The following is a 24239-nucleotide window of genomic DNA, read 5'->3' on the forward strand; positions in this document are numbered from 1 at the left end:
TAAACTTCCATGCAACTATATGCATAAACACATTTCTATATAATACTGTAATATATAGTATGTTATAGTATCGTATATAGTTTATTATTGTAATGTATCATATGCTACGACGTATAGTATATATTATGCTATCACAATAATATAGTATAATGTAACATGGAAGTGAAGTGTTATATACTATGTAATACGTAAATGATATATCTATAATATAGTCTATAACATGGTGTGTAAACTACATGTTTTATGTAAATACACTGAGCCGTTTCTATATACCAAATGTAAATAAATATATAAATACAAATGTAAATCAACATCTCCAGGGCATACTTGGCGTCGGCTGTGCCCTTCCGGATGCCGCTCTCGCGAGATGTGCGCGCCGGAAGTGACGTCACGCGCGTTTTCCCTCCCCCCCCCCCCGCGGCCTCCGCGGCTGCGTGATGTTGGCGGGAACTACGGCGTCCGTCTGGTGGCCATGGACGTCGAACCCGGGCCTCAGGAGTCTCAGGGCGACGCGGGCAGTAAGCTGCGGGTGGCGGTGACCGGCTGCTGCCATGGCGAGCTGGACAAGATCTACGAGACGCTGGCGGTGGCGGAGCGGCGCGGCCCGGGCCCGGTGGACCTGCTCCTGTGCTGCGGCGACTTCCAGGCGGTGCGCAACGAGGCCGACCTGCGCTGCATGGCGGTGCCGCCCCGCTACCGCCACATGCAGACCTTCTACCGGTGAGCCCGGGGCGGCGGCCGGGGATCCGCCTCCGGGGATCCGCCTCCGGGCCGCGCCGCGCCTCCGGGCCCCGGCGCCGAGGGAATGTCACCCCCCTTCCCCCCGTACCCAGCTGCCCCTCCGGCGTCTCGGGGGAACTCCGAGGGACTGGACAGGTTTACGTGCCTGCTGTGTACTGGGTGGAAATCTGGGGTCGTTCTGTAAATGGTGCAGGAGGTTTGCTGTGTCCCCGCGTTAGGCGCTCAGGTTACAGCCACGGACTCCCTAAATCCTCCCCCCCCCCCAAGGCTAGAGCTCTACCACTTGAGCCACAGCACCACTTCCAGCTTTTTCTGTGTATGTGGGACTGAGGAATCGAACCCTGGTCTTCATGCATGCTAGGCAAGCACTCTACCACTAGACCGTATTTCCAGCCCTCCATAAGCTTCTTGCCCTCACTGAATCATGCTGGTCCCAAACCCAGGCTTCCTTCTTCAGAGAGTGTGTGTGTGTGTGTTCTGGGACTAGAACTCGGGGCCTGGGCGCTGTCCCTATGCTGCTCCGAGGCCGATGCTCTACTACTTCAACCACAGCGCCTCTTCCTGTTTTTGATAGTTAATTGGAGATGAGAGTCTCATGGAATTAACGGTCTGGGCTGGCCTTGAGCCTCAGATCTCAACCTCCTGAGTAGCTAGGGTGATAGATGTCAGTCACAGACACTGGACTCCTTTGTTCTTCAGGGCAAGGATGGATGAAGGAGTCCTTTACGGAGAGCTTTTTTGAATGAGATCAACGTTGCCTTCCAAACATTTTGCATCCCTGCTGGATTTGATAACTGAGAACTTTTTTATCTTTCTGTTTTCTAGGTATTATTCTGGGGAGAAAAAGGCCCCAGTTCTCACCATCTTCATTGGCGGAAACCATGAAGCTTCAAATCATTTGCAAGAGTTACCTTACGGCGGCTGGGTGGCACCAAACATTTATTATTTAGGTATGTTGATCCTATGTCATTGTTTGCTTTAAAGAGATGGAGGAGCTTGTTGGAATTCATTTTAATTAAACATCAGTGTTAAACAGTGTTCTCAGAATGTAAATTTTATCATTAATTTTATCGTGAGAATTTAGTTGAATAATTATTATGTGGAACTGCATGAAATTCCAGGCCTCTGCATAGTTTTTTCTCTAACAAAAACAATTGCCTTATGTACTTACTGTTGGACCTGGATCTGGAACTCAGTGCTTGGGCTATATCCCTGAGCTACTGTGCTCCAGGCTAGCGTTCTACCACTTGAGCCACAGCTCTGCTTCTGGACTTTTGGTCATCAGTTGGAGTTAAGTGTCATAAACTTTACTTCCCTGCTGGTTTTGAACTATGATCCTCAGATTTCGGCCTCCTGAGTAGCTTCAGGATTACAGGTGTGAGCCTACAGAGCCCAGCTGTAATTCAGTTTCACTGCGTGATTTTCCAGGTTTGGCAGGTGTGGTGAAATACCGAGGTGTGAGGATTGGTGGCATCTCTGGTATCTTCAAATCTCATGACTATCGGAAAGGTATTGTCATTGTGAAGATTCGTTCTTTACTTTTATATCTTAGCTGTCCTGAATGTTTTACACTGTGACTTAATTATTGCACTTTATTTCTCCTGTGAAGAATTTCATCCCCAGTTGTTTTGGTTATTTGTTTGTGTTTTGATCGGTCGTGGGGCTTGAACTCTGGACCTGGGCACTGTCCCTGAGCTCTTCAGCTCAAGGCTACCCCTTGAGCCACAGCACCACTTTGAGTTTTCTAGTGGTTCATTGGAGATAAGAGTCTCACAGACTTTTGTGCTCAGGCTGACTTTGAACTGTGATCCTCAGATCTCAGCCTCTTGAGTAGCTAGGATTATAGGTATGAATCACCAGTACCTGGCTTCATCCTCAGTTTTTATGTTTCATTTTGTTTGTTTGGTTTTGGCTTTTCTGTGCAGGTCTTGGGGCTTGAACACAGGGCCCAGGCTCTGTCCCTGACCTCCACTTTGCTCAAGGCTGTGCTTGAGCCAAAGCTCTAGTTGCAGCTTTTTTAGTAGTTCAGTGGAGGTAAGACTCTCACAGACTTTTTTTTAACCTGGAATGTGTGAGTTTTAAGTTATTGGAATAGCACAGATTTATATTTATTAATCAAACTTCATAAATTAATTTGGCAGCCAAAACTTAACATCATTGAAATAATGGTCAAGTCGCAAATCTGTTCTGTCCTTTTGCTCTGCCTGGTGGTTTCTGTGTGCGTGTGTGTGTGTGTGTGTGTGTGTGTCAGTGTGTGTGTCAGTGTGTCAGTGCTGAGGTTTGAACTTAGGGCCTGTGCTCTGTCCCTGTGCTTTTATGCTCAAGGCTGTTAGTGCTTTACCACTTAAGCCACAGCTCCACTTTTGGTTTTCTATGCATAAAAGCCTCATGGACTTTCCTACCCAGACTGACTTTGAATAATGATCCTCAAATCTCAGCTTCCTAAAAAGGTAGGGTTACAAATGTGAGCCCCTGAATGGCTCTCCTATGTGGTCTTAACCTCTGGTATAGATTTATAAAGATAGGCTGTACTTGCATGATCCCATTCATGTTATAGCTTTATTAGGAAGACAGTTGATAACATAGTTTGTTTCTCTTCTGATTTAAGGTCATTTTGAGTATCCTCCTTATAATTCTTCTACAATAAGGAGTATATATCATGTGAGAAATATTGAAGTCTATAAATTAAAGCAGGTACGTAAAAGGTACAGCAGACTTGAAAAAAGTTCAGTGATTTTGTACCAGAGTGCATTTTGATTCTATTTGTATGATATTTTTGAGAACAGTAATGTTATATTTCTAAAATTTGGGACTTGAATTGCTTTTAGGAGATTCATAAATAACCAGACATTTTTTTTTAATTAAAGTATTTATTTATTTATTTATTTATTTATTGCTTGCCAGTCCTGGGCTTGAGCTCAGGGCCTGAGCACTGTCCTTGGACTTTCTCAAGGCTAGAGCTCTACCACTTGAGCCTCAGCACCACTTCCGACTTTTTTCTATGTATGTGGTACCAAGGAATCGAACCCGGGTCTTCATGCATGCTAGACAAGCACTTTAACCACTAGGCCAAACTCCCGGCCCCATTAATTAAAGAATTTATTAACATTGATTTTTACATCATATTTCAAATGATGTGTTTGAAGGGAATTTGTGTACAGTCACTGGCACTTAGATTTTAGAACAATTAAAATTAGGCTGAGGGTTTGTATGTCATAGTGTTTTTGTTTTTTTGGTTTTCTTTAGTCATAGGGTTTGAACTCTGGGCCTGGGCACTGTCCCTAAGCTCTTCTGCTCAAGGCTAGCCCTCTACCACTTTGAGCCAAAGCACCACTCCTGGTTTTTTGCTGGTTATTTGGAGATAAGAGTCTCATGGACTTTCTGCCCTGGCTGACTTTGAACCGCGATCCTCAGATCTCAGCCTCTTGAGTAGCTAGGATGGGAGGCGTGCACCTGGTGCCCAGCTGCTATATGCTACTTCTGAGAACATCAATTTGATTTTTCTAAAATTTTTAATTTGAATTGCTCTTCGGAAGTTCACAGGTGGCCCTATTTTTTCCAGTACTTACAGTAAAGAATTATGTGTTAAAGCCAAGCACTGTGGTTCATGATTATAATCCCATCTGTGGGCTACTTGGGCTGGTTCCTGAGGCAGGGAAAAGCTGTTTCTCTGTGTAGATGGGTGAGGGGCCTCGTGTTAGGATGGGTCCCTGGCATGAATTCTGCAGAAGTCTGGGCATCTCAGTGGTGGAGACAAGAGACGGGGTTGTTTTGGTTACTTAAGCTCATGTTCAGAGTTTTCCTTCCTGTTTTGTTCTTAAAGCTGAAGCAGCCCATAGATATATTCTTATCTCACGACTGGCCCAGAAGTATCTATCACTATGGAAATAAGAAGGAACTCCTTAAGATCAAGTCTTTTTTCCGACAAGAAGTGGAGAATAACACGCTGGGCAGCCCGGCCGCCTCAGAACTTCTGGATCATCTGAAACCCACTTACTGGTTCTCTGCCCACCTTCATGTCAAATTTGCAGCCTTGATGCAGCACAAGGTGGGAAGCCATGTCCTTTCTCTGGCCTCTAACCAGCGCTCACCGAACACTCGTGAGCGAGACTTAGGCAGAGTTGTAAAGCTGGAGAGAGAAGTGAGTCTCCATCCTCTTCTGAGTAGCTCCGTGCTTGGCATGGTAAAGAAGCCGATAGTTACAAAGCAGTCTGGACTTGATGGGGAAATGGCAGGGTACCGTGGCGCCTTATACCAGCCTGGTTGCAGTGGAGAGGGGAATTGAAGGCTGAGTTGAACCCTGCAGTACCAGGAAGAAATAGGCGCTCTGTGTGTCTCTTTGGTGTCTTCAGTTTTGTGTTGTGGTTAATAGGTCTGGTGCTCTACCACTTGAGCCACTGCTCCACTTTTGGTTATTTTCTGGTCAGTTTAGATAAGAGTTTCATGGACTCTTTTGTCCAGGCTGGCTTTGAACCTCACTTCTCAGATCTCAGCCTCCTGAGTAGCTAGGATTACAGGCATGAGCACTGAAGCCCACTAGCACTTCAGTTTTCAGGGAAGCGTGTGTGTTACGTCTAGTACCACTTTCACATTTATGATTTCTCCCTACTTGCTTCTTTGGAAGTATAATTATATAGCAGGAAATTTTTTTTTTTTTTTTTTTTTTTGTTGTTGTTGTTGCCAGTCCTGGGCTTGAGCTCAGGGCCTGAGCACTGTCCTTGGAGTTTCTCAAGGCTAGAGCTCTACCACTTGAGCCTCAGCACCACTTCTGGCTTTTTTCTATATGTGATACCGAGGAATCGAACCCGGGTCTTCATGCATGCTAGGCAAGCACTTTAACCACTAGGCCAAACTCCTGGCCCTATAGCAGGAAATTTGAACAGACAATTCACTGATTTTACCTCCATCTTCTGAGTCATGCAGATGCCACAGGTTCCAGTTTGGTGACTGTTTTTTTGGTGATACTGAGGATGTAACTTAGAGCTTTGTGCTTGGTAGGCAGGTGCTCTTCCCCTTAAGCCACACCTCCCAGTCCAGCTTTGCTTTCTATTCCATAGTCAATGTAGACTATTTTTTTTGGGGGGGGGAGTAGCATTATTATACACAGCTTAGGAGCCTTTGTGATAGTGTCCTGAACAATACAGGAATTACCCATGGTACCTTAATATTCTATATTTGTGTTGTATCTTGTCTAGGCCACGGATACAGGAGAGACAGCCAAAGCAACCAGATTTTTAGCCTTGGACAAATGCTTACCACATAGAGACTTTCTTCAGGTAAGTAAACACTGTGTGTGTGTGTGTGTGTGTGTGTGTGTGTGTGTGTGTGTGTGTGGTATGTATGTGTGGCAAAACAATTTTTACTCTTGCTGTGATTTTAAAAGTTTGGTTTGGTTTTTTTTCCTTCTTTTTTGTAGGTCCTGGGGGTTGAACTCAGCCTGGGTGCTGTCCCTGAGCTCTTCAGCTCAAGGCTATCACTCTAGCCTAAGCCAAGCCCCACTTTCCGTTTTTCTAGAGGTTAATTGGAGATAAGAATCTTAGGTCCTTTTGTGCTTGGGCTGGTTTTGAACCTTGATCCTCAGATCTCAGCCTCCTGAGTAGCTAGGATTATAAGTGTGAGCCACTGTGCCTGGCTTGTTTGTGGGTTTTTTTGTTTTTTTTTTTTCCCAGTCCTGGGCCTTGAACTTAAGGCCTGGGCACTGTCCTTGGGCTTTCTCAAGGATAGAGCTCTACCACTTGAGCCACAGCACCATTTCTGGCTTTTTTCTATGTATGTGGTACCAAGGAATCTAACCTGGGTCTTCATGCATGCTAGGCAAGCATTCTACCACTAGGCTAAACTCCCAGTCCCTGGCTTGTTTTTGTTTTTGTGCTGGTCCTGGGGTTTGAACTCAGGTCTTAGGAACTGCCTCTGAGCTTTTTTTGCTTGGGGCTAGCACTCTTTTCTCACTTGAGCCAGAGCACCACTTCTGGCTTTTTTGTGGTTTGTTTAGAGATAATGCTCTCATAGACTTTCCTGCTCAGACTGGCTCCAACTCTCGTCCTACTGAGTAGCTGAGATTATAGGCATGAGCTGCTGGCACCAGACTTATATTCCTTTATAGTTTGATTAGGTTATCTTAAAATTTTTAGCCTATTCAGGTTGCATATATATCACCTCATCATGATGCTTTCTCCCCCAGGTCTTAGAAATCGCACATGACCCCAGTGCTTCTGACCAGCTGGAGTATGATGTGGAATGGCTCGCTGTTCTCCGGGCCACTAATGACCTCATGAACGTGACGGTGGACCGGTGGAATATGCCCGAGAACAATGGCCTACATACACGGTGAGCGGAACTTCTGCTTCGAGTCTGCAGGAAGGTTTCTGCTGCTTTTGTGTTGTTTTGTTTTGTTGGGTTTGGGGGATGGACAAGAGGGGCAGGGGACAGTATTTCTTGGGAATTGGGCATTGGGCAAATCTAACAAGTGACTCCCTGCTGACCTGACATAACCTGTGAGGCCCGTGGCATCTTCTGCTTCCCCCAGCAGGCCCTGGCCTGGGTTCCATCCCTTAGCTTTTGTGCTCAGGGCTAACACTCTACCGCCTGAGCTACATACAGCTGCACTTCTAGTTTGTTTGTTTTGGTGCTTACTTGGAGATAAAAGTCTCACAGATTTTTCTGCCTGAGCTGACTTTGAACTAAGATCCTAAGATCTCAGCCTCCTGAGTAGCTATGATTATAGGTATGAGCCCCCAGCCCCAGGCTCCTCCTATCATTAGTTGTTAGTTATTTTTTTTAAATCAAGGAACTTTTTCTTTAGTAAGTGTCAGGACAACTGAAGGTTGACTGACAGTTACAGAGGAAGAAGCTCCACATTTTCTCCCGAGGGAGACAAGGACTGAACATCATCCCAGAGCTTCTGAGTGAATGGATACGATGGTGACAGAATGATGATACTCACTTTTGAGATACGAATTAAAGATGGTTTTTAGTTTTGAAATGGTCCTTCACTAAATTGACTGCAATCTTACCATACAGAATTTTGTGGGCGATTCCTTTCCTTTCTGTGCACTTGGCATGCCGGTCTCACCAACTATTATTTGAGGGGGATCGCATGTGAAAGTGGATTGCTCTGCCTCTTCTAGGTGGGATTATAGTGCCACCGAGGAAGCCATGAAGGAGGTCATGGACAGGATGAATCAAGACCTCAAAGTACCCTGCAACTTCAGTGTCACCGCAGCCTGCCACGACCCCAACCAGCTACAGATGCCATTCCAGCCAGTCCACAGTATCAACCCTCAGACCACTGAGTTCTGCGCCCAGCTGGGCATCACAGACATTAATGTGAAACTCCAGGAGGCCCAGGAAGAGAAACCCCCGTGTGGGGAAGACAAAGAGCAAGAGGAGGGGAGCAACGACTCTGGAGAGGACCGTGGAGAGGACCGGAGCGAGTATGCCACAGACACATCCGCCCTGTCCTCCATTAACCCGGATGAGATCACATTGGATGAGGAAGAAGAGGAGGGGGGGGAGGAGGATTGTGGAAAGTCCCCCAGTGACGTGAACACGCCATCAGTAGAACCTTCATCCTGTCAGGCTTCTGATCTTTCCACGAGCTTTTCTGATGTGAGGGTCTTGCCGGATTCCATGGCTGTCTCCTCTGATGACTTGTCTGCCTCTCTGCCGGATACTGAAGGGAAACCCCCAGAGGACGATGGGAAGGATTTCACCGAGGCACCATTGAAGAGGCTGAGTGAGGAACACGAACCCGAACAGAGAAAGAAAATTAAGAGGAGGAATCAAGCCATCTACACAGAAGTGGATGACGACAAAGCCGACGATGACGACAAAGCCAAAGATGACGACAAAGCCAAAGATGATGATGAAGCATAAGACATTGACTTCCCTTCCTATATTGTGTGTACATATGTGACCCTATTTTTAGAGTTGGGTTTTTGATGCAAGTGTTACCTTTGTAATAATGAGGTTATGAAGGAGATTTTTTTTCCTTGTTTTTTATGATATCAACTCTGTCTTTAGGCCTTTATATGTTTTAGATATAAATGCATTAGTTTCTTGCATGGTCTTGATTGATCTACGTCGCTAACCTCCATTTCTAGGCACTTAATGCTCATTTACTTTATGACAGACGCCTCTTCTGTAACATGGAACTATGAATGCAAAGAACACCCAGATTTTTTTTTTAAGGAGTTAAAATTAAATGTTTTGATGTATTCAAAAACAGGCATATTTATTTCAAAGTTACTTTGCTTTTGTACGTTTAACTATATCTCCTTTTTTTTTTTCCTGTCGGATGTGGGGCCTGAACTCTGGACCTAGACTCTGTCCTGAGCTCTTCAGCTCAAGGCTAATGCTTTACCACTTGAGTCACAGAGCCACTTCCAATTTTCTGGTGGTTAATTGGAGATAAGAGTCTCTGCAGATTTTTTGTGTCCAGACTGGCTTTGAACCATGATCCTCAGATCTCAGCCTCCTGAACAGCTAGGATTACAAGTGTGAGCCACCAACACTTGGCTTATCCCTCCTTTTCATGATCATTTCCCCCGCCTCCCCCAGTCAGCTTAATGTCCATCAGATAAATTGCAATTGGAGATGATCCATAAAATGTCAGGAAATTATTTAAATAGCGAGCATGGGTAAAACATGAAATCTTACACTTCATTGCCGAAAATTGATATCCTTATCAATCTCTGCATAGCATATTTTAGCTTTAGCAGTGAGTATAAATATATATATATATATATATTTATATATTTACACAGATTGTTTTCCCTGTAGGGTAGTTGACTATGAATTGATCAGGGTGTAGCTAGGCACTACTGGCTCATTCCTGTAACTCTAGCTACTCAAGAGGCTGGGATCTGAGGATTCCATTTGAAGCCAACCAGGACAGGAAAGTCTGTGAGACCCTTACCTCCAGATAGCTACCAAAAAGCCAGAAGTGGAGGTTATATGGCTCAAGTGGTAGAGTTTCTAGACTTATGCAACAAAACCTCAGACACAGGCTCCAGACTCTTGAGTTCAAGCCTCAGGACGAGCACAAAAACAAAAACATTTATTCATGTAGCTGCTCCATTTCCAGTGGTCCTCACTCCCTGCATAAAGCCAAATATCCTGGTATAATTTTCTTTTAACATTTCTTGCAGTGATGATCCATTGGTAATAAATCACTTAAGCTTTGTGTGTCTAAAAACATTGTCTTCTTTTTAGAAGGTGGTTTTCATTAGCATGCATTAGTTGTCTAAAGGGGTTTAATGGTGATATTTCTGTATATGATATACTTAATCAACTCATCCCTCCACTCTTCCTCCCCCTTCGAAAACAATCTTAGCAGGTGTCACTGTTATGTTTTCATCCAGGCATATAAAGTACTTTAACCACATTCTCCCAAGAGTGTTTGTCTTCCATTTTTCTGTTTGTTGGTTTTTGTCTTGAACTCTGGGCCTGGGTGCTGTCCCTGAGCCCTTCAGCTCAAGACTAGCACACTACCACTTTAAGTCACAGCACCACTTCCAGTTTTCTGGTGGTGGTTTTGCTGTTTTTTGCCAGTCTTGGGGCTTGAACTCAGGGCCTGGGCATTCTCCTTAAGCTTTCTCAAGGCTGGTACTCTACCACTTGAACCACAGCTCCAATTCTGGCTTTTTCTATATATATGGTACTGAGGAATCCATCCCAGGTCTTCATGCGTGCTAGGCAAACATTCTACCACTTGGCCGCACTCCCTGCCCTCCATTTCCTGTTTGTTAATTGGAGATGAGTCTCCCATAGGGGCTGGAATGTAGCTCAGTGGCAAAGCGCTTGCCTAGCAAGTGCAATGTCCTGGGTTCGATCCCCAGTACCTAAAAACAAAAAAAGAGTCACATGGATTTTTGTGCCCAGGCTGACTTTGAACCATGATCCTCAGATCTCAGCCTCAGGAGTAGCTAGGATTATAGGTGTGAGCCACTGGTGCCTGGCTTGTCTTCATTTTTCACAGAGATTTTCCCAGGGGATTTAAATCTACATTGGCTTGTTCCTTCACTTTTATGCATCACAATAAGAAATCCCTTATCTTTATCTTTTTTCCTCTGTATGTAATGTACCTGTCCTTCCTGATTGCTTTTTTCTTTTTCTTTTTTTTTTTTTTTTGGTGCTGCTACTGGGGCTTGAACGCCAGGGCTGGACATGTTCCTTAGCTTTTTCACTCAAGGCTGATGCCCTATCACTTGAACAACAGCTCTACTTAGGACCTTTTGGTAGTTAATTGGAGGTAAGAGATTCACAGACTTTTCTTCCTGGGCTGTGTTTGAACCGTGATCCTTAGGACTCAGCTTCTTCATTATCTAGGTTGTCAGTTATGAGCCATCAGCATCCAGTTAGAGTTACAGGTTCACAGTAAAGGGCCCTCTGCCTCCTCGTAGGGTCTCAGCATCCTTTCCCTGAGTGGTCCTTATGTCAGGACAGACAGCTTTCACCAGCAGTCTCGCTGTGGCTGCTGTATATTCTGTGGAGCTGGGTGAGTGCACAGAATCATGTATCCATCTTTACAGCATCCTGCAGGCCAACCCAACAACCCTGTGTCCTTTCCATGTCCTTTCTCCTTCAGCCCCTGTCCACCCTTCCCCTTTATACTGCCTCCATAATGGTCCCTGTCCTAAATGGCATGTGGATGGCAGCCTCCCCTGTGTAAACAGCCACATGCAGGGCTTTTGGTTCGTGTAAGCATTTGGCTCCTGTGCTAAGAGTACACGTAATGTGTGTTCACATAAGCCTTCAGCTCCTGTGAGTAAAAGAGCCTACAGAACTGCCATCTCCCACAAGCTGTACCGTTCTTTGCTACCACCAGCAAGGAAAGAATCCCTAATAAGAAAAAAAAAAAAAAGAATCCCTAATAAGGGCTTTGGTTTATTTTTTAAGCCATAGATTTTTATTATGTTGAATTTATTGAGTTGCTTCGTGTGTGTGTGTGTGTGTGTGTGTGTGTGTGTGTGTGTGTGTGTGTGTGTGTGTGTTTTGGACAGGACTTGAGTATGTAGCCCAGACAGGCTTTACATTTATAATCCTATCCCCTGGACTCCACCATGCGGGAATTAGAGGAGTCCACGTGCGTACCACCACACCTAGTTTATGGTTGAGTTTTATAAGTTCTTTGTATATTTTGGAGAACAATCTTGGTCAGATAGGTGTTTTATCCGTATTTGCCTCTCAGAATGTGGCCGCCTCTTTTTGGGTCTCTTGACAGAGTAAAATACTAATGATTTCTTGCTTGTAAAAAGTGAAGTAGAACATTGTAGAAGAGAAGCCATGAGACAGAACAGAGTGTCTCACCTCGTGGCAGGCAGGGAGAACGGAGGGAAGAAGAAAGAAAAAGAGGAAGATCTTCTCATAAGTGACTCAATCTAAACCTGATCACTTAAAGTAGCATCACCTTAAGGTGTTAGGGCTTCAATATGTGAATATGGGAGTAACACAAATATATAGTCTATAATAGTTTATTGAGTTCTTTCTCCCAGATGGTTTATAAAAGTCCAGAGCCTGTGGGAGGGACACTTAGCCCAGGAAGGCCAGATGTTCCATATTTTTTTCCCTTCCTTCTTCTCCCTCTCCCTCTCCCTCTCCCTCTCTCTCTCTCCCTCTCTCTCTCTCTGTCCCTCTGTCCCTCTCCCTCTCCCTTTCCCTCCCTCCCTCCCTCCCTCGCTCCTTCCTTCCTTTCCTCCCTCCCTCCCTCCCTCCCTCTCTCCCTCTTTCTTTTTTTTTTGGGAGGGGGTCAGGTCATGGGGCTTGCCCTTGGCTTGGGCACTGTTCTTGAGCTCTTTAGTTCAAGGCTACTGCACTACCCCTTGAGCCATGGCACTACTTTCGGTTTTCTAATGATTAATTGGAGATAAGAGTCTCATGGCTTTAGTGCCCAGGCTGGCTTTGAACTACAATCCTCAGATCTAAGCCTCCTGAGTAGCTGGGATTACAGACATGAGCTACTGTGTCCACCCCCTCCTTCTTTTTTTTTTTTCTTTCTGCCCACCCCCGCCCCCTCTCTCCTTCCTTCCTTCCTTCCTTTCTTTCTTCCTTCCTTCCTTCTTCTCTCCCTCCCTCCCTCCCTCCCTCCCTCCTTTCTTTCTTTTCTCTCTCTCTCTCTCTCTCTCTCTCTCTTTCTTTCTTTCTTTCTGGGTAGGACCTGGGCTTTCTCCTTTACTTCTTTTTTGCTCCAGGTTAATGCTGTACCACTTGAGCCACAGCTCATTTCCTGTTTTGTTTTTGTTTGGGGTGAGTTAGTGGAGATAAGACTCTCACAGACTTTCCTGCTCAGGCTCGTTTCAAACTGTGATTCTCAGCTCTCTGAGTAGCTAGGATGGTGCCTGGCTTATGTTCCCTGTTCTTTGCAGGAAGAAGCAATTAAACTCTGTCTCCCACAATTTCCCAGCAAAACCTCCTTCAATCCGCCCTTAGTCGCTGCCATTTTGAGGTCCAGTTCTTTAGCTTGAAAGAGTTGGGCCGAGAACATAATTGGTTCACTGGAACAATGATTTCACCTTATCTCCCTGCCCTTCTGCCCCACCAACTACTTTATCCTCAAGTAAATGTTAAAGGGAGATGTGTGCGTGGAGAATTATATGTGTAAATACAAGAATTTCTGGAACAAACCCAGAAAGGGTATTAAGGTATCCTTGATAGTTCTGGAAGGTTCTATAAGCAGAAGGATGTTTGATTGGTATAGCTTAACAGATAATGAAAAGCCAGAAATATGAGGTTAGGATTATTTTATTGAAAACATAAGCCAGATGCTGTTGGCTTATGCCTATAATTCTCAGGAAGTTGAGATCCGAGGGCTGTGGTTCAAAGCTCTCCCAGGCAATTCTAAGACTCTTTTTTTTTTTTTTTTTTTTTTTTTTTGCCAGTCCTGGGCTATAGCTCAGGGCCTGAGCACTGTCCTTGGACTTTCTCAAGGCTAGAGCTCTACCACTTGAGCCTCAGCACTTCCAGCTTTTTTCTATGTATGTGGTACCGAGGAATCGAACCCGGATCCTCATGCATGCTAGGCAAGCACCTTAACCACTAGGCCAAACTCCCGGCCCCAAAGGATTCTTTTTTTTTTTTTTTGCCAGTCCTGGGCTTGAGCTCAGGGCCTGAGCACTGTCCTTGGATTTTTCTCAAGGCTAGAGCTCTACCACTTGAGCCTCAGCACCACTTCCGGCTTTTTTTCTATGTATGTGGTACCGAGGAATCGAACCCGGGTCCTCATACATGCTAGGCAAGCACCTTAACCACTAGGCCAAACTCCCGGCCCCTCTAAGACTCTTATCTCCATGTAAGCACTGAAAAAGCTGGAAGTGGAACTGTGACTCAATCGATAGAGTTCTAACCTTGAGCAAAATGCCCAACAACACTGCCCAGGCCCTGAGTTCAAGACCCAGTACTGGAATACACATACACTCAAAGGTGTGGATGAGTTGAAGCTGTACCTTGTTTTAAATGTTATATTATCTTTGAGGAGTTGTACAAATGGGTTACAATTCAACATGGCAATCTGTGAAGACAATGCATCTGAACCAGTGTCACCCCTTCTTTTATCCTCCATCAATCTCTCTCTTTCTTTCTTTCTTTCCTTTTTATTTTTGTTGTTGTTGTTATTGGTTGCAGGGCTTGAACTCTGGATGTTGTCCCTGAGCTAGAGCTTAACCACTTGAGCCACAGCGTCACTTCTGGTCGTTAATTGAAGATTAAGTCTCACGGACTTTCAGACTTCTGTGTTCAGGCTGGCTTTGAACTGTGATCCTCAGATCTCAGCCTCCTGAAGTAGCCAGGATTACAGATGTGAGCCACTGGTACCTGGCTCCACCATCTCTCAACCCTACCCCTCCCCTCAAGTTGCCTGGTTCCATTTTCATATACATATATTGAATATTATGACTGCATTTGCCATTTGCCCATCCTTTCTTTCTCCATTTATCTGCTCCCCCCCTCCCCTCCCCACAGCTCATGGTCTAACCTCCTGGTGTTCCTTTTGTTCATCTGTAAGTTATAGTCCTTTGAAAGGGTTACATTATTGCATCCCTTCCCTGTGTTGCCCTACTTTAGTCCGTGCTTACATATGTGTGTGTGCATTTATATGACCTTGCATATGCTTTGGTTTATAGTTTATCGTCTAGATTCTAACTTGTGGAAGTCATTTCTATGCAACAAAGAAATTTTACTCAGCCAGGCGCAGTGGCTCACGCCTGTAATCCTAGCTACTCAGGTGGCTGAGATCTGAGGATCACAGTTCCAAGCTAACCAGGGCACTAAAGTCTGTAAGACTCATTTCCCAATTAACTACTAGAAAACGGGAAGTGGGATTGTGGCTCAAGGGGTGGGGTGGTAGCCCTATGCTAAAGAGCTCAGGGACAGCACCCAGGCCCAGAGTTCAAGCACCATAACCACCATCCCCCCCCCCAAAAAAAAAGAAAAAAGAAATTTTACTCAGACCCTCAAGTACTGACTCTAGCCAATAATTAAATTATTATTAATTTTTTCTGGGTTTCCCAATAACTCAGTGGGGACAGATCCCTCACTTGAACCCAAAAATGTCTGGATATAGCTAGGTCCCTGCACCATGTATAAAGGCACCCCTTTACCTTTATTCCATCTTCCAGAGAAGAAAGAAATTGGTACAGTTTCCAGTGGCTTATGCCTATAATCCTAGCTCCTCCACAGGCTAAGATCTGAGGATGCTGGTTCAATTCCAGCCTGGGCAAAAAAAAAAAAAAAAGAAAAATCCCTTTAGATTCTTTCCTCTACCTGGCACAGGTGGCTCATGCTTGTAATCTTAGCTACTTCAGGAGTGCCCAGGACCTGAGTTCAAGCCCCAGGACTGTCACAAAAAGAAGAAGAAGAAGAAGGAGGAGGAGGAGGAGGAGGAAGGGGGGAGGGAGGAAGAAGAAGAAGAAAGGAAAGAGAAAAAAAAGAAAAAGCAATGTGGATTAGCACCTTGTGTATTTCTTTTGTTCTGTTTGTAGCTGAATGTTTTAACAAGCTTATCAGTACCACTTGCTTAACAAATATGTTAAAAACCGGAACTGTGGTCCCACAGACTCCTAAGCAAACAGGACCAGAATGGTTGGGACTAACATTTCCTTCTTGTCATAAAACCCAAGTTGAAAGAAGCTACAGAAATTATAAGGTGTACTTTCCATGTGTAATGCAAGTCAATAAACGCTTATTGTGAAAGAGGCCTCTAGCTTTCATGGCCCAATACAGTGGGTCTTTTATGTAAGGGGGAGCTGAGCCCTAGTCACTACACAATTTCTACTGCAGGTTATTTGAAGAGATAGAGAAATTGTTTCTCTGATTCTGTGATTTCCCATGCTGGCCTCCTCATTATACTAAATCCAAAGGCCCAGAACAGCCTTGTAAAATAGCAATAACATTGGATCTAGAGATGTTTTCCCCACATTCTGCTTGTCTGTTTATTTGTGTGTGTGTGTGTGCCAGTACTGGTATTTGAAGTCATGGCCTACACATTTGTCCCTTAGCTTTGGTAGTGTTGTTCAAGGTGGACGATCTACCACTTGAAGTTTACCCCCATCTCCAGCTTTTTGGTGCTTTATTGGAGATCACACTCTCACAGCCTTTCCAAGCTGGCTTTGAACCATACCTACCTCTCTGATCTTAGCCTCCTGAGTAGCTAAGATTATAGGGTTGAGCCATGAATGTCCAGCTCTGCTGTATGCATCCAGAAGGAGTCACACTGAGTTCTAAGGTGTTGTCAGTCCACCATGGCTCTCCATCCCACCAACAGGTGAGGAAGAAGAAGAAAAAAACCTCTCACCTACAGAAGTTCTAGGAAGCAGATAACTGTTAAACCTCTCTGTCACCACGGTAGGTGCACCTATCGATACGTGGCTCCAGAGCTGTCCTCTGCTGCGCCTCTACTTGGATTCCTAGAGGTGGCTTGGCCTGAAATAATTAAGACCTGGAAGGAGAGAATCAACCAGTGACATTCCATGTGAGATGGAAGAAAAGCTGTCTACGACCCTCACAGGCTTAAGTTACTGAGGCAAAGATGGGGCCCCCCGTTCAGGGTGTCCCCGTAAGTCTAGGGTTCTTGCTTTCTGCTGGGGTTCCTGCCTGAAGGTTAGAAACAGTGGGACATGAGCGAGATATGGCTGAAAGAAGAGCCAAGCAGAGAAAGGAAGGACGAGTCGATGAGATCTTCAAGGTCTACGTTGAGGTGGATCGGAGGCCTTTCCAGGAAGGACATCAGCTTGTGACCCCCAAGGACGCCCAGGTACTGTTATGCTTTCTGGACATACCTCATTGACGCGCTGAGGGGCAAGGGTGTCTTAGCTTTTTCACTCAAGGCTGGCATTCTACCACTGAAGCCACAGCTCCACTTTGGCACTTTTGCTGGTTAACTGGAGATGAGAGTCTCAGAGAAACTTTTCTCCACCGGGGCAGACATTGAGTCCCAGTCCTCAGATTTCAGCCTTCTGAGGATTTCTGGCACGATCACCAGTGCCCAGCAAGAATATCCTTTTTGGGGGCCAGGAGTTTGGCCTAGTGGTTAACGTGCTTGCCTAGCATGCATGAAGACCCAGGTTTGATTCCTCGGTACCACATACATAGAAAAAAGTTGGAAGTGGTGCTGAGGCTCAAGTGGTAGAGCTCTAGCCTTGAGAAAGTCCAAGGACAGTGCTCAGGCCCTGAGCTCAAGCCCAGGACTGGCAAAAAAAAAAAAAGAATATCCTTTTTGTTTTCTTTTCTTTCTTTCTTTTTTTTGGTACTGGGGATTGAACCCAGGACATTGTACTTGCTAGGCAAGCACGTTGCCACTGAGCTACATCTCAGCCCCAAGAATATCTTTTTTAGAGGTTCACTGGGGGGAAGGTTTATTAATTTGACTACAAAACAACTTAATGGTGTTTAGCAGCCAGCCCAAATACCATTTAGAATCCTGGCAACAGTTCCTTTCTTTTCTCCTTTCCTTTCCTTTTCTTCCCTTCCCTTTCCTTCTCTCTCTCCCTTTCTTCTTTCATCCTTCCTTCTTTCTTTGTTCTTTTCTCTTTCCTTCATTTGTTCTTTCTCTCCTTCCTTCCTTTTTTTTCTTTGTTGTCAGTCCTAGGGTTTGAACTCCCGACCTGAACACTGTCCCTGAGCTTTTTTGCTCAAAGCTCAAAGCTAAAGCAAACACTGTTTTCTGTGTGTGTGTGTGTGTGTGTGTGTGTGTGTGTGTGTGTGTGTGTGTGTGTGTGTGTGTGTGTGTGTGTTGGTCCTTGTGCTTGAACTCTGGACCTGGACACTGTCCTTTAAGTTCTTACTCAAGGCTAGTGCTCTACCACGTGAGCCACAGTTCCGCTTCTGGATCTTTGATGATTAACTGGACATAAGAGTCTCACAGGCATTCCTGCCCAGCTGGCTTGGAACCCTGATCCTCAGATCTCAGCCTCTTGAGTAGCTAGGATGACAGGTGTGAGCCACTGGTGCCTGACGCTTCCTTCCCTCCCTCCCCCCCTCCCTCCCTTCCTTCCTCTCCATCTCTCCATTTCTCTTCCTTTCTTTTTTTCTTTCTTTCTTGCTTTCTTTGAACTCAGAGCCTCGTGCTTACTCAGCTGGCTCTCTACCACTTGAACCACAGCTCCCTTTCTAGATTACTGGAGACAAGAATCTCCCAGACTTTGCTGCCCCAGCTGCTTTTGAATGGCGATCCTCACATCTCAGCCTCCTGAGTAGCTAGAATGACAGATGTGAGCAGCTAGAATGACAGATGTGAGCCACCGGTGCCTGCATCTGAGCAGAGATTTTATTTGAAGCTGTGAAGAGCTCCAGAGAGGATAACTAAATGCTTATTTCAGGGGTGATGGGCCTAGACCCTAGAGTGAGAATTACCTGGGGAGGTGTGGGCCTACCTCATTCAGCATGGACGGTCAAGCTGGTTTTGTGAGAGCAGTAAGGGGGCTCGTGTCACACAAGAATTCACTGGAGCCGGATACCAGTGGCTCACCTTGTCAGCTACTCCGGAGACAAAAGACCCGGAGGATTACAGTTTAAAAGCAGCCCAGGCAGGAAAGTTTCTAAGTCTTTCATCTCCAGTAAAGCCAAAGCCAGACTTGGCACTGTGGCTCAAGTGGTAGAGTGCTAGACTTGAGCACAGAAAGGTTCAGGGACAGCACCCATGCCCTAAGTTCAAGCCCTAGGACCTGCAGAAGAAAAAAAATTGTAGGTGATGAGTCCTGTTTTGTTTTCTCATCAAGCCTCATGTTTTCCAAGCAGCTAGAATCCACATCTAGCTCTGTCTAGTGAAGATTCTCTTCTGTGTCTCCATCCGTGAATTTGATTCAAGCTACACAGAGCAGGTAGGTGCAGAATCCATGGACCCCAGATTTATGCCTGAACAGCTTCCTCCAGATCAAATGGTCCCCAGCTTCTCCAGCTCTGATAGAGCCCCAGACAGCCCCAATTAGTATGTGAGTCGTGGGAGAAATCCTGGGAAGCCTAATTGTCACCTGGTGTCTGTTTTGGGGGTGTAGGTGAGGAGAGCCTTAGCAAAGGGAGGAGCTTACTGGGACTTCTTGTGTTTAGCCTTAATCTTTGAATTGTTTACTTACCTCTGAGCTGTTCAATTGGAAGACTGGGAGGTGATTTATCAGAAGGTATACCAGGAAAACGTGTCCTGATTTCTAAGACCTCCAATGCTAGTTCATTACAAGTCTTTGTCTGGAAGGTTAGCTCTAGTTTGCTGGGTTTGTGTTTTCTAAGACTCCCTTGGCATTGAGCTTGCTGTACACCTGAGCTACCATTTTTTTTGAGCTACCATTTATGGAGAGACTGGTGCTGGGGTAGTTTTCAGAAGCCTAGGTTTGGGGCAGTGGGTAGATTCAAGTTGGATTTACATGACAACTGCTTGCAACCTGTGTGTTTGAACATTCTAACTTAACCATTTGATCTTTGCTCAATATTCTTCTTCACTCAGTCTTTCAGGAAATGCGCCTGGATTTTCTTGGCTGTTCTGCAGCTCGTGATATTTCTCCTTCTTGGCTAAGTCACAGTAGGTATTTTCTTCCTGAGTGTCATTGCGTGGTGAGAATTTGCTAAATGCTGTTGGATAGGAACAATAATGGTGAGTGTCTGGATTGTATTTCTGATCTCAATGGGGTGATTCAAATGTTTTGTGCATGGTAATAGTTGATAGATGATCTGATAGGCATAATTTATTAGCTTAACAAAGCTTTATTACACTTTTTTAATTTTGCTTTTTTTGTCGGTCGTGGGACTTGAACTCTGAGCCGGAGCGTTGTCCCTGAGCTCTTCAGCTCAAGGCTACAGCCCTACCCCTTGAGCCACAGCACCACTTCCAGTTTCCTGGTGGTTAATTGGAGATAAGAGTCTTACAGACTTTAGTGCCTTGGCTGGCTTTGAACTGCGATCCTCAGATCTCCGCCTCCTCAGTATGTAGGATTACAGGTGTGAGCCCCTGAGCCTGGCTTCTTACACTTTTTTAAAATGGATATCAAAGTCCATTCCATCTTCAAATCAAAATGATCAGATGGCTTTTTCCTTTATTGTCTTGTGCTAATGTATCCAGTACTATTTTTTTCTCTTTCACCTAATTAGTTTCCTAAATCAGATCATTCTTAAATCTAGGAAAACTGTAACTAACCCTGATGAATCCTTCCTTTTCTTTATTTTCCTTTCCTTTTCTTTTCCATCTTTCTTTTTTTTTTTTTTTTTTTTTTGCCAGTCCTGGGCTTGAGCTCAGGGCCTGAGCACTGTCCTTGAACTTTCTCAAGGCTAGAGCTCTACCACTTGAGCCTCAGCACCACTTCCGGCTTTTTTCTATGTATGTGGTACCGAGGAATCGAACCCGAGTCTTCATGCATGCTAGGCAAGCACTTTAACCACTAGGCCAAACTCCTGGCCCTCTTTTCCGTCTTTCTTATGCCACTACTGAGTCTTGCTACTCAGAGCCTGGGTACTGTCCCTTAATTTTTTCACTCAAAGCTAGTGCTCTACCCCTTGAGCCACAACTCCACTTCTGGCTTTTTGGTGGTTCATTAACAATAAGAGTCTTACAGACTTTCTAGACTGGGCCGGCTTTGAACGGAACTCTTCAGATCTTATCCTCCTAAATTGCTGGGATTATAAGTGTGAGCTCCTGGCTCTTCTACCACTTTTACAGTGTTTGGGGTATCCCTGTTAGTGCGATTGTTAATGAAGCATATTCATTGAAGCAGGAGGTTGGCGGACATGCTGAAGGAGCTCCAGTTGTCTCTGTCGCTGGTCCTGCTGCTTGCCTGTGGCTTTCTCTACCGGCTCAGCCTGAAGCCCCGCTGCCTCTTTGCCTGTCTGCCTCCTTTCAAGTCCCCACAGGCGCCAGAAAGCCTCTTGCATAAGGGCCGCAGTATCGTATTCATAGAGACCTCTGAGAGAATAGAACCCACGTCACTGGTCTCCTGTGCCGTGGAGTCTGCAGCCAACGTTTATCCAGAGCAGCCAGTGGCCTTCTTTATGAAGGGGCTCAGCAACACAACCCAGCTGGTCCCAAACTCCAGCTACCCAGCCTTATCCCTGCTCTCCACGTTGGACAATGTTTTCTTCTTCCCGCTGGATATGAAAAAACTGTTTGAAGACACACCTCTACTTCCATGGTACACTCGAGTAAGTGTTCAGGGAGACTTCAAGAGTTGGGGCTGGGAGGGACCAGTTAGGGGAACGCAGGGCTGTATGGATGAGTGATAAATTGAGCACAGAGGTGGAGCTGGCACCAGATCCTCTGACTTTCACTAGCTTTCTTTTCTATCCTGTGAATGGAAGACTCTTCAGTGGGGTTCACATTTATTTATTTATTTATTTATGTTTGTTTGTTGGTCATCAGTCTTGAACTCAGGGCCCTGAGTGCTGTCCCTGAGTTCTTTTGCTCAAGGCTCTAATCCCTTCAAGCCACAGTGCCACTTCTGGTTTTCATGTAGTTCGTTGGAGAAAACAGTCTCCTGGACTTTCCTGCCTGGAGCTGGCTCTCAATCACTTGAGCCATGATTCCAGCCCTGCTTTTTACTGGTTATTTTGGAGATGGAATCTCATAGACTTTCTGCCCAAAGCTGACTTCCAACAGTGATCCTGAGCCTCCTAAGATCTAGTATTACAGTGTGAACTACTGCCGCCAAGTCCATCTGTGCTCATTCCTAACCCTTTCTCTTCTCCCGCCTCTTCTCTCTCCTCTCTCCTCTGCTTCTGCCCCACAGCCAGAGTGCTTTTGCCTTAGAGCCCTTGCCCTTGTGATTCCCTTTTACCTAGAACCAACAGTCTTCTCTCAGATATGGCCACGGTCTCTCCACCCACTTGATTCAAGTTTCTGCCAGATCTTCTATATGTAACACCATCTTCCATCCTGCACCTTTCATAGCTCACACAACCCAACTTTGACTTTCCTTTGTAGTCCTTATCAACAGCCAGCAAATTATATATTTGCTTATCTATTGTCTAAAGGCTCCCAGTAGTGATTTTGGCTCATTTTTTCATTGCTACAGCCCTGGCAAGCTTTAACAGAGCCTGGTGCGTATGCTGTGAGCACTTAGTGCAATTAACAAGCAAGCCAGGGCACACATGAGAAAGAGTCTACAGCAAGTTTTCAACTAGCATACACATTGAGTTGTTCTACCTTCCGAGACTTTAAAAAAATCAGCTTGTTAGCATTTTGAAAACTTGTTTTCGCTTCTTCCTCCACCATGTAAGATTTGTTCTTAATGTAGTACAACCACGCAGAAGACTGACTCATTCTCATACTGACTCATTGTGAAATCCCCGCTGGATTCTCCATTATCTTTCCATTGCTTTAACTAAATTTTGTTTTAACATTTCAATGAAATCTTCAAAAGGTTAGTTAAAATCTCACCATTGGTATGAATTGTTGTAAACATTTTTTTACTTCAGGAGGTAAATCTGGAAAGTTTGCGAAGTTAGGCTTAAGGGCAAATAGATTTGGGAAAAACTGGATTGCTCCCTCCCCTCATCTTCCCCAGCTACACTAGGCCACACTCTTCCTCCTCCTCACTGCTGATTGGCTCTGGGCCACACTACTACTAAGAAGCCCCTCCTTCTTCTTGCTGCTGATTGGCTCTGAGCCATATTACTACGGCGGAGCCCCTCCCTCTTCTTGCTGCCGATTGGTTCTTGGTCAACCTTTTACTGGGAAGCCCCTCCCTCTCCTCACTGCTGATTGGCTCCTGCTCCTGTAGATCAACACCCAGAAGGAGCGGTTCTGGCTCCACGTCAGCTCGGACGCGTCGCGCCTGGCCATCATCTGGAAATACGGCGGCATCTACATGGACACGGATATCATCTCCCTGAGGCCCATCCCGGAGGAGAACTTTCTGGCCGCGCAGGGCCCTCGCTCCTCCAGTAATGGGGTGTTTGGCTTCCAGCCCCACCACCCTTTCCTGTGGGACTGCATGGAGAACTTCGTGGAGCACTACAACTCGCACATCTGGGGCAACCAGGGCCCCCTTCTGATGACGCGCATGCTCAGGGTGCGGTGCCCGCTGGGAGACTTCCAGGAGCTGGCGGACCTGCGGTGTCTGAACTTGTCCTTCCTGCACCCCCAGAGGTTCTACCCCATCCCTTTCCGGGAGTGGAGGCGCTACTACCAAGTGTGGGACCCCCCGGACCCCAGCTTCCAGGCCTCCTACGCCCTGCACCTGTGGAACTTCATGAACCGCCAGGAGAGGAAGACCGTGCGCCTGGGCAGCAACACCCTGGTGGAGCGCCTCTACCGCCAGCACTGCCCCAGGACCTACAGGGTCCTGATCCAGGGCCCACAGGGGGCTGTGACCACACGGCTGGGCCCGGGTACCCCATAGAGCCCAGACTGGGCAGTGCCACATGGCACTGGTGATGCCCTCTCTCAGCGGGTCCTCACATCTCGAGATCTGTAATGGCTGTCTAAACTAGCGAGCCCAGGAGCAGTGGCGGTTAGTGGTAGAGGGCTTGCCTAGCACGCACAAAGCCCTGGGTTTGATTCCTCAGTCCCACATACGAAGAAAAAGCCAGAAGTGGTGCAGTGTGGCTCAGGTGGTTAGAGTGCTATGCTTGAGCACAGAGAGGCTCAGGAACAGTGTCCAGGCCTTGAGTTCAAGCCCCAGAACCGGCAAAAAGAAAGAGAGGCGGGCTGGCAGTTTGGCCTAGTGGTAGAGTGCTTGCCTAGCATGCACAAAGACCTATGTTTGATTCCTCAGATACCATATAAATAGAAAAAGCCAGAATTGGTGCTATGGCTCAAGTGGTAGAGCTCTAGCCTTGAGATGGCCCAAGGATAGTGCTTGGGCCCTGAGTTCAATTCCAGAGACAAACCAAGAGGAAGCCATGGGGAGGAGACAGAAGTTAAACCTAGGCTAGGCGCTAGGGGCTCGTACCTGTCATCCTAACTATTTGGAGGCTGAAATCTGAGGATCATGGTTCAAATCCACCCTGGGTAATAAAGTCCCTGAGACTCTTATCTCCAGTGAACCACAGAAAACTGGAAGTGGTGCTGTGGTTCCAAGCGTCAC

At 45.9% G+C, this 24239-nt stretch overlaps 2 protein-coding genes and 1 long non-coding RNA gene across 3 annotated transcripts; all 3 read left to right on the forward strand.

Annotated features, from left to right (window-relative positions):
• Positions 1-367: 367 nt before the first annotated feature.
• Positions 368-10126, forward strand: Dbr1 (debranching RNA lariats 1). The gene is made up of 8 exons (XM_090323181.1): positions 368-720; positions 1567-1691; positions 2170-2250; positions 3350-3435; positions 4565-4789; positions 5937-6017; positions 6923-7068; positions 7869-10126. Exons 1-8 carry the CDS (start codon positions 368-370, stop codon positions 8614-8616), a joined length of 1845 nt encoding a protein of 614 aa, XP_090179307.1. The 3' UTR covers positions 8617-10126.
• A 779-nt stretch (positions 10127-10905) lies between these two features.
• Positions 10906-19050, forward strand: LOC150043049 (uncharacterized). The gene is made up of 3 exons (XR_016533494.1): positions 10906-10993; positions 16583-16987; positions 18970-19050. It is a non-coding gene; the product is annotated as an uncharacterized LOC150043049 (long non-coding RNA).
• Positions 19051-20644: 1594 nt separating this feature from the next.
• On the forward strand, positions 20645-23574 carry A4gnt (alpha-1,4-N-acetylglucosaminyltransferase). The gene is made up of 2 exons (XM_090323117.1): positions 20645-21354; positions 22932-23574. The coding sequence occupies exons 1-2, from the start codon at positions 20944-20946 to the stop codon at positions 23550-23552; spliced, it is 1032 nt and encodes a 343-aa protein (XP_090179243.1). The 5' UTR covers positions 20645-20943; the 3' UTR covers positions 23553-23574.
• Positions 23575-24239: the final 665 nt, after the last annotated feature.

This window comes from Megascapheus bottae, chromosome 32 (assembly GCF_031878675.1).
Source record: "Megascapheus bottae isolate mThoBot1 chromosome 32, mThoBot2.hap1, whole genome shotgun sequence".
In the NCBI taxonomy this organism is placed as follows: Eukaryota; Metazoa; Chordata; class Mammalia; order Rodentia; family Geomyidae; genus Megascapheus; species Megascapheus bottae.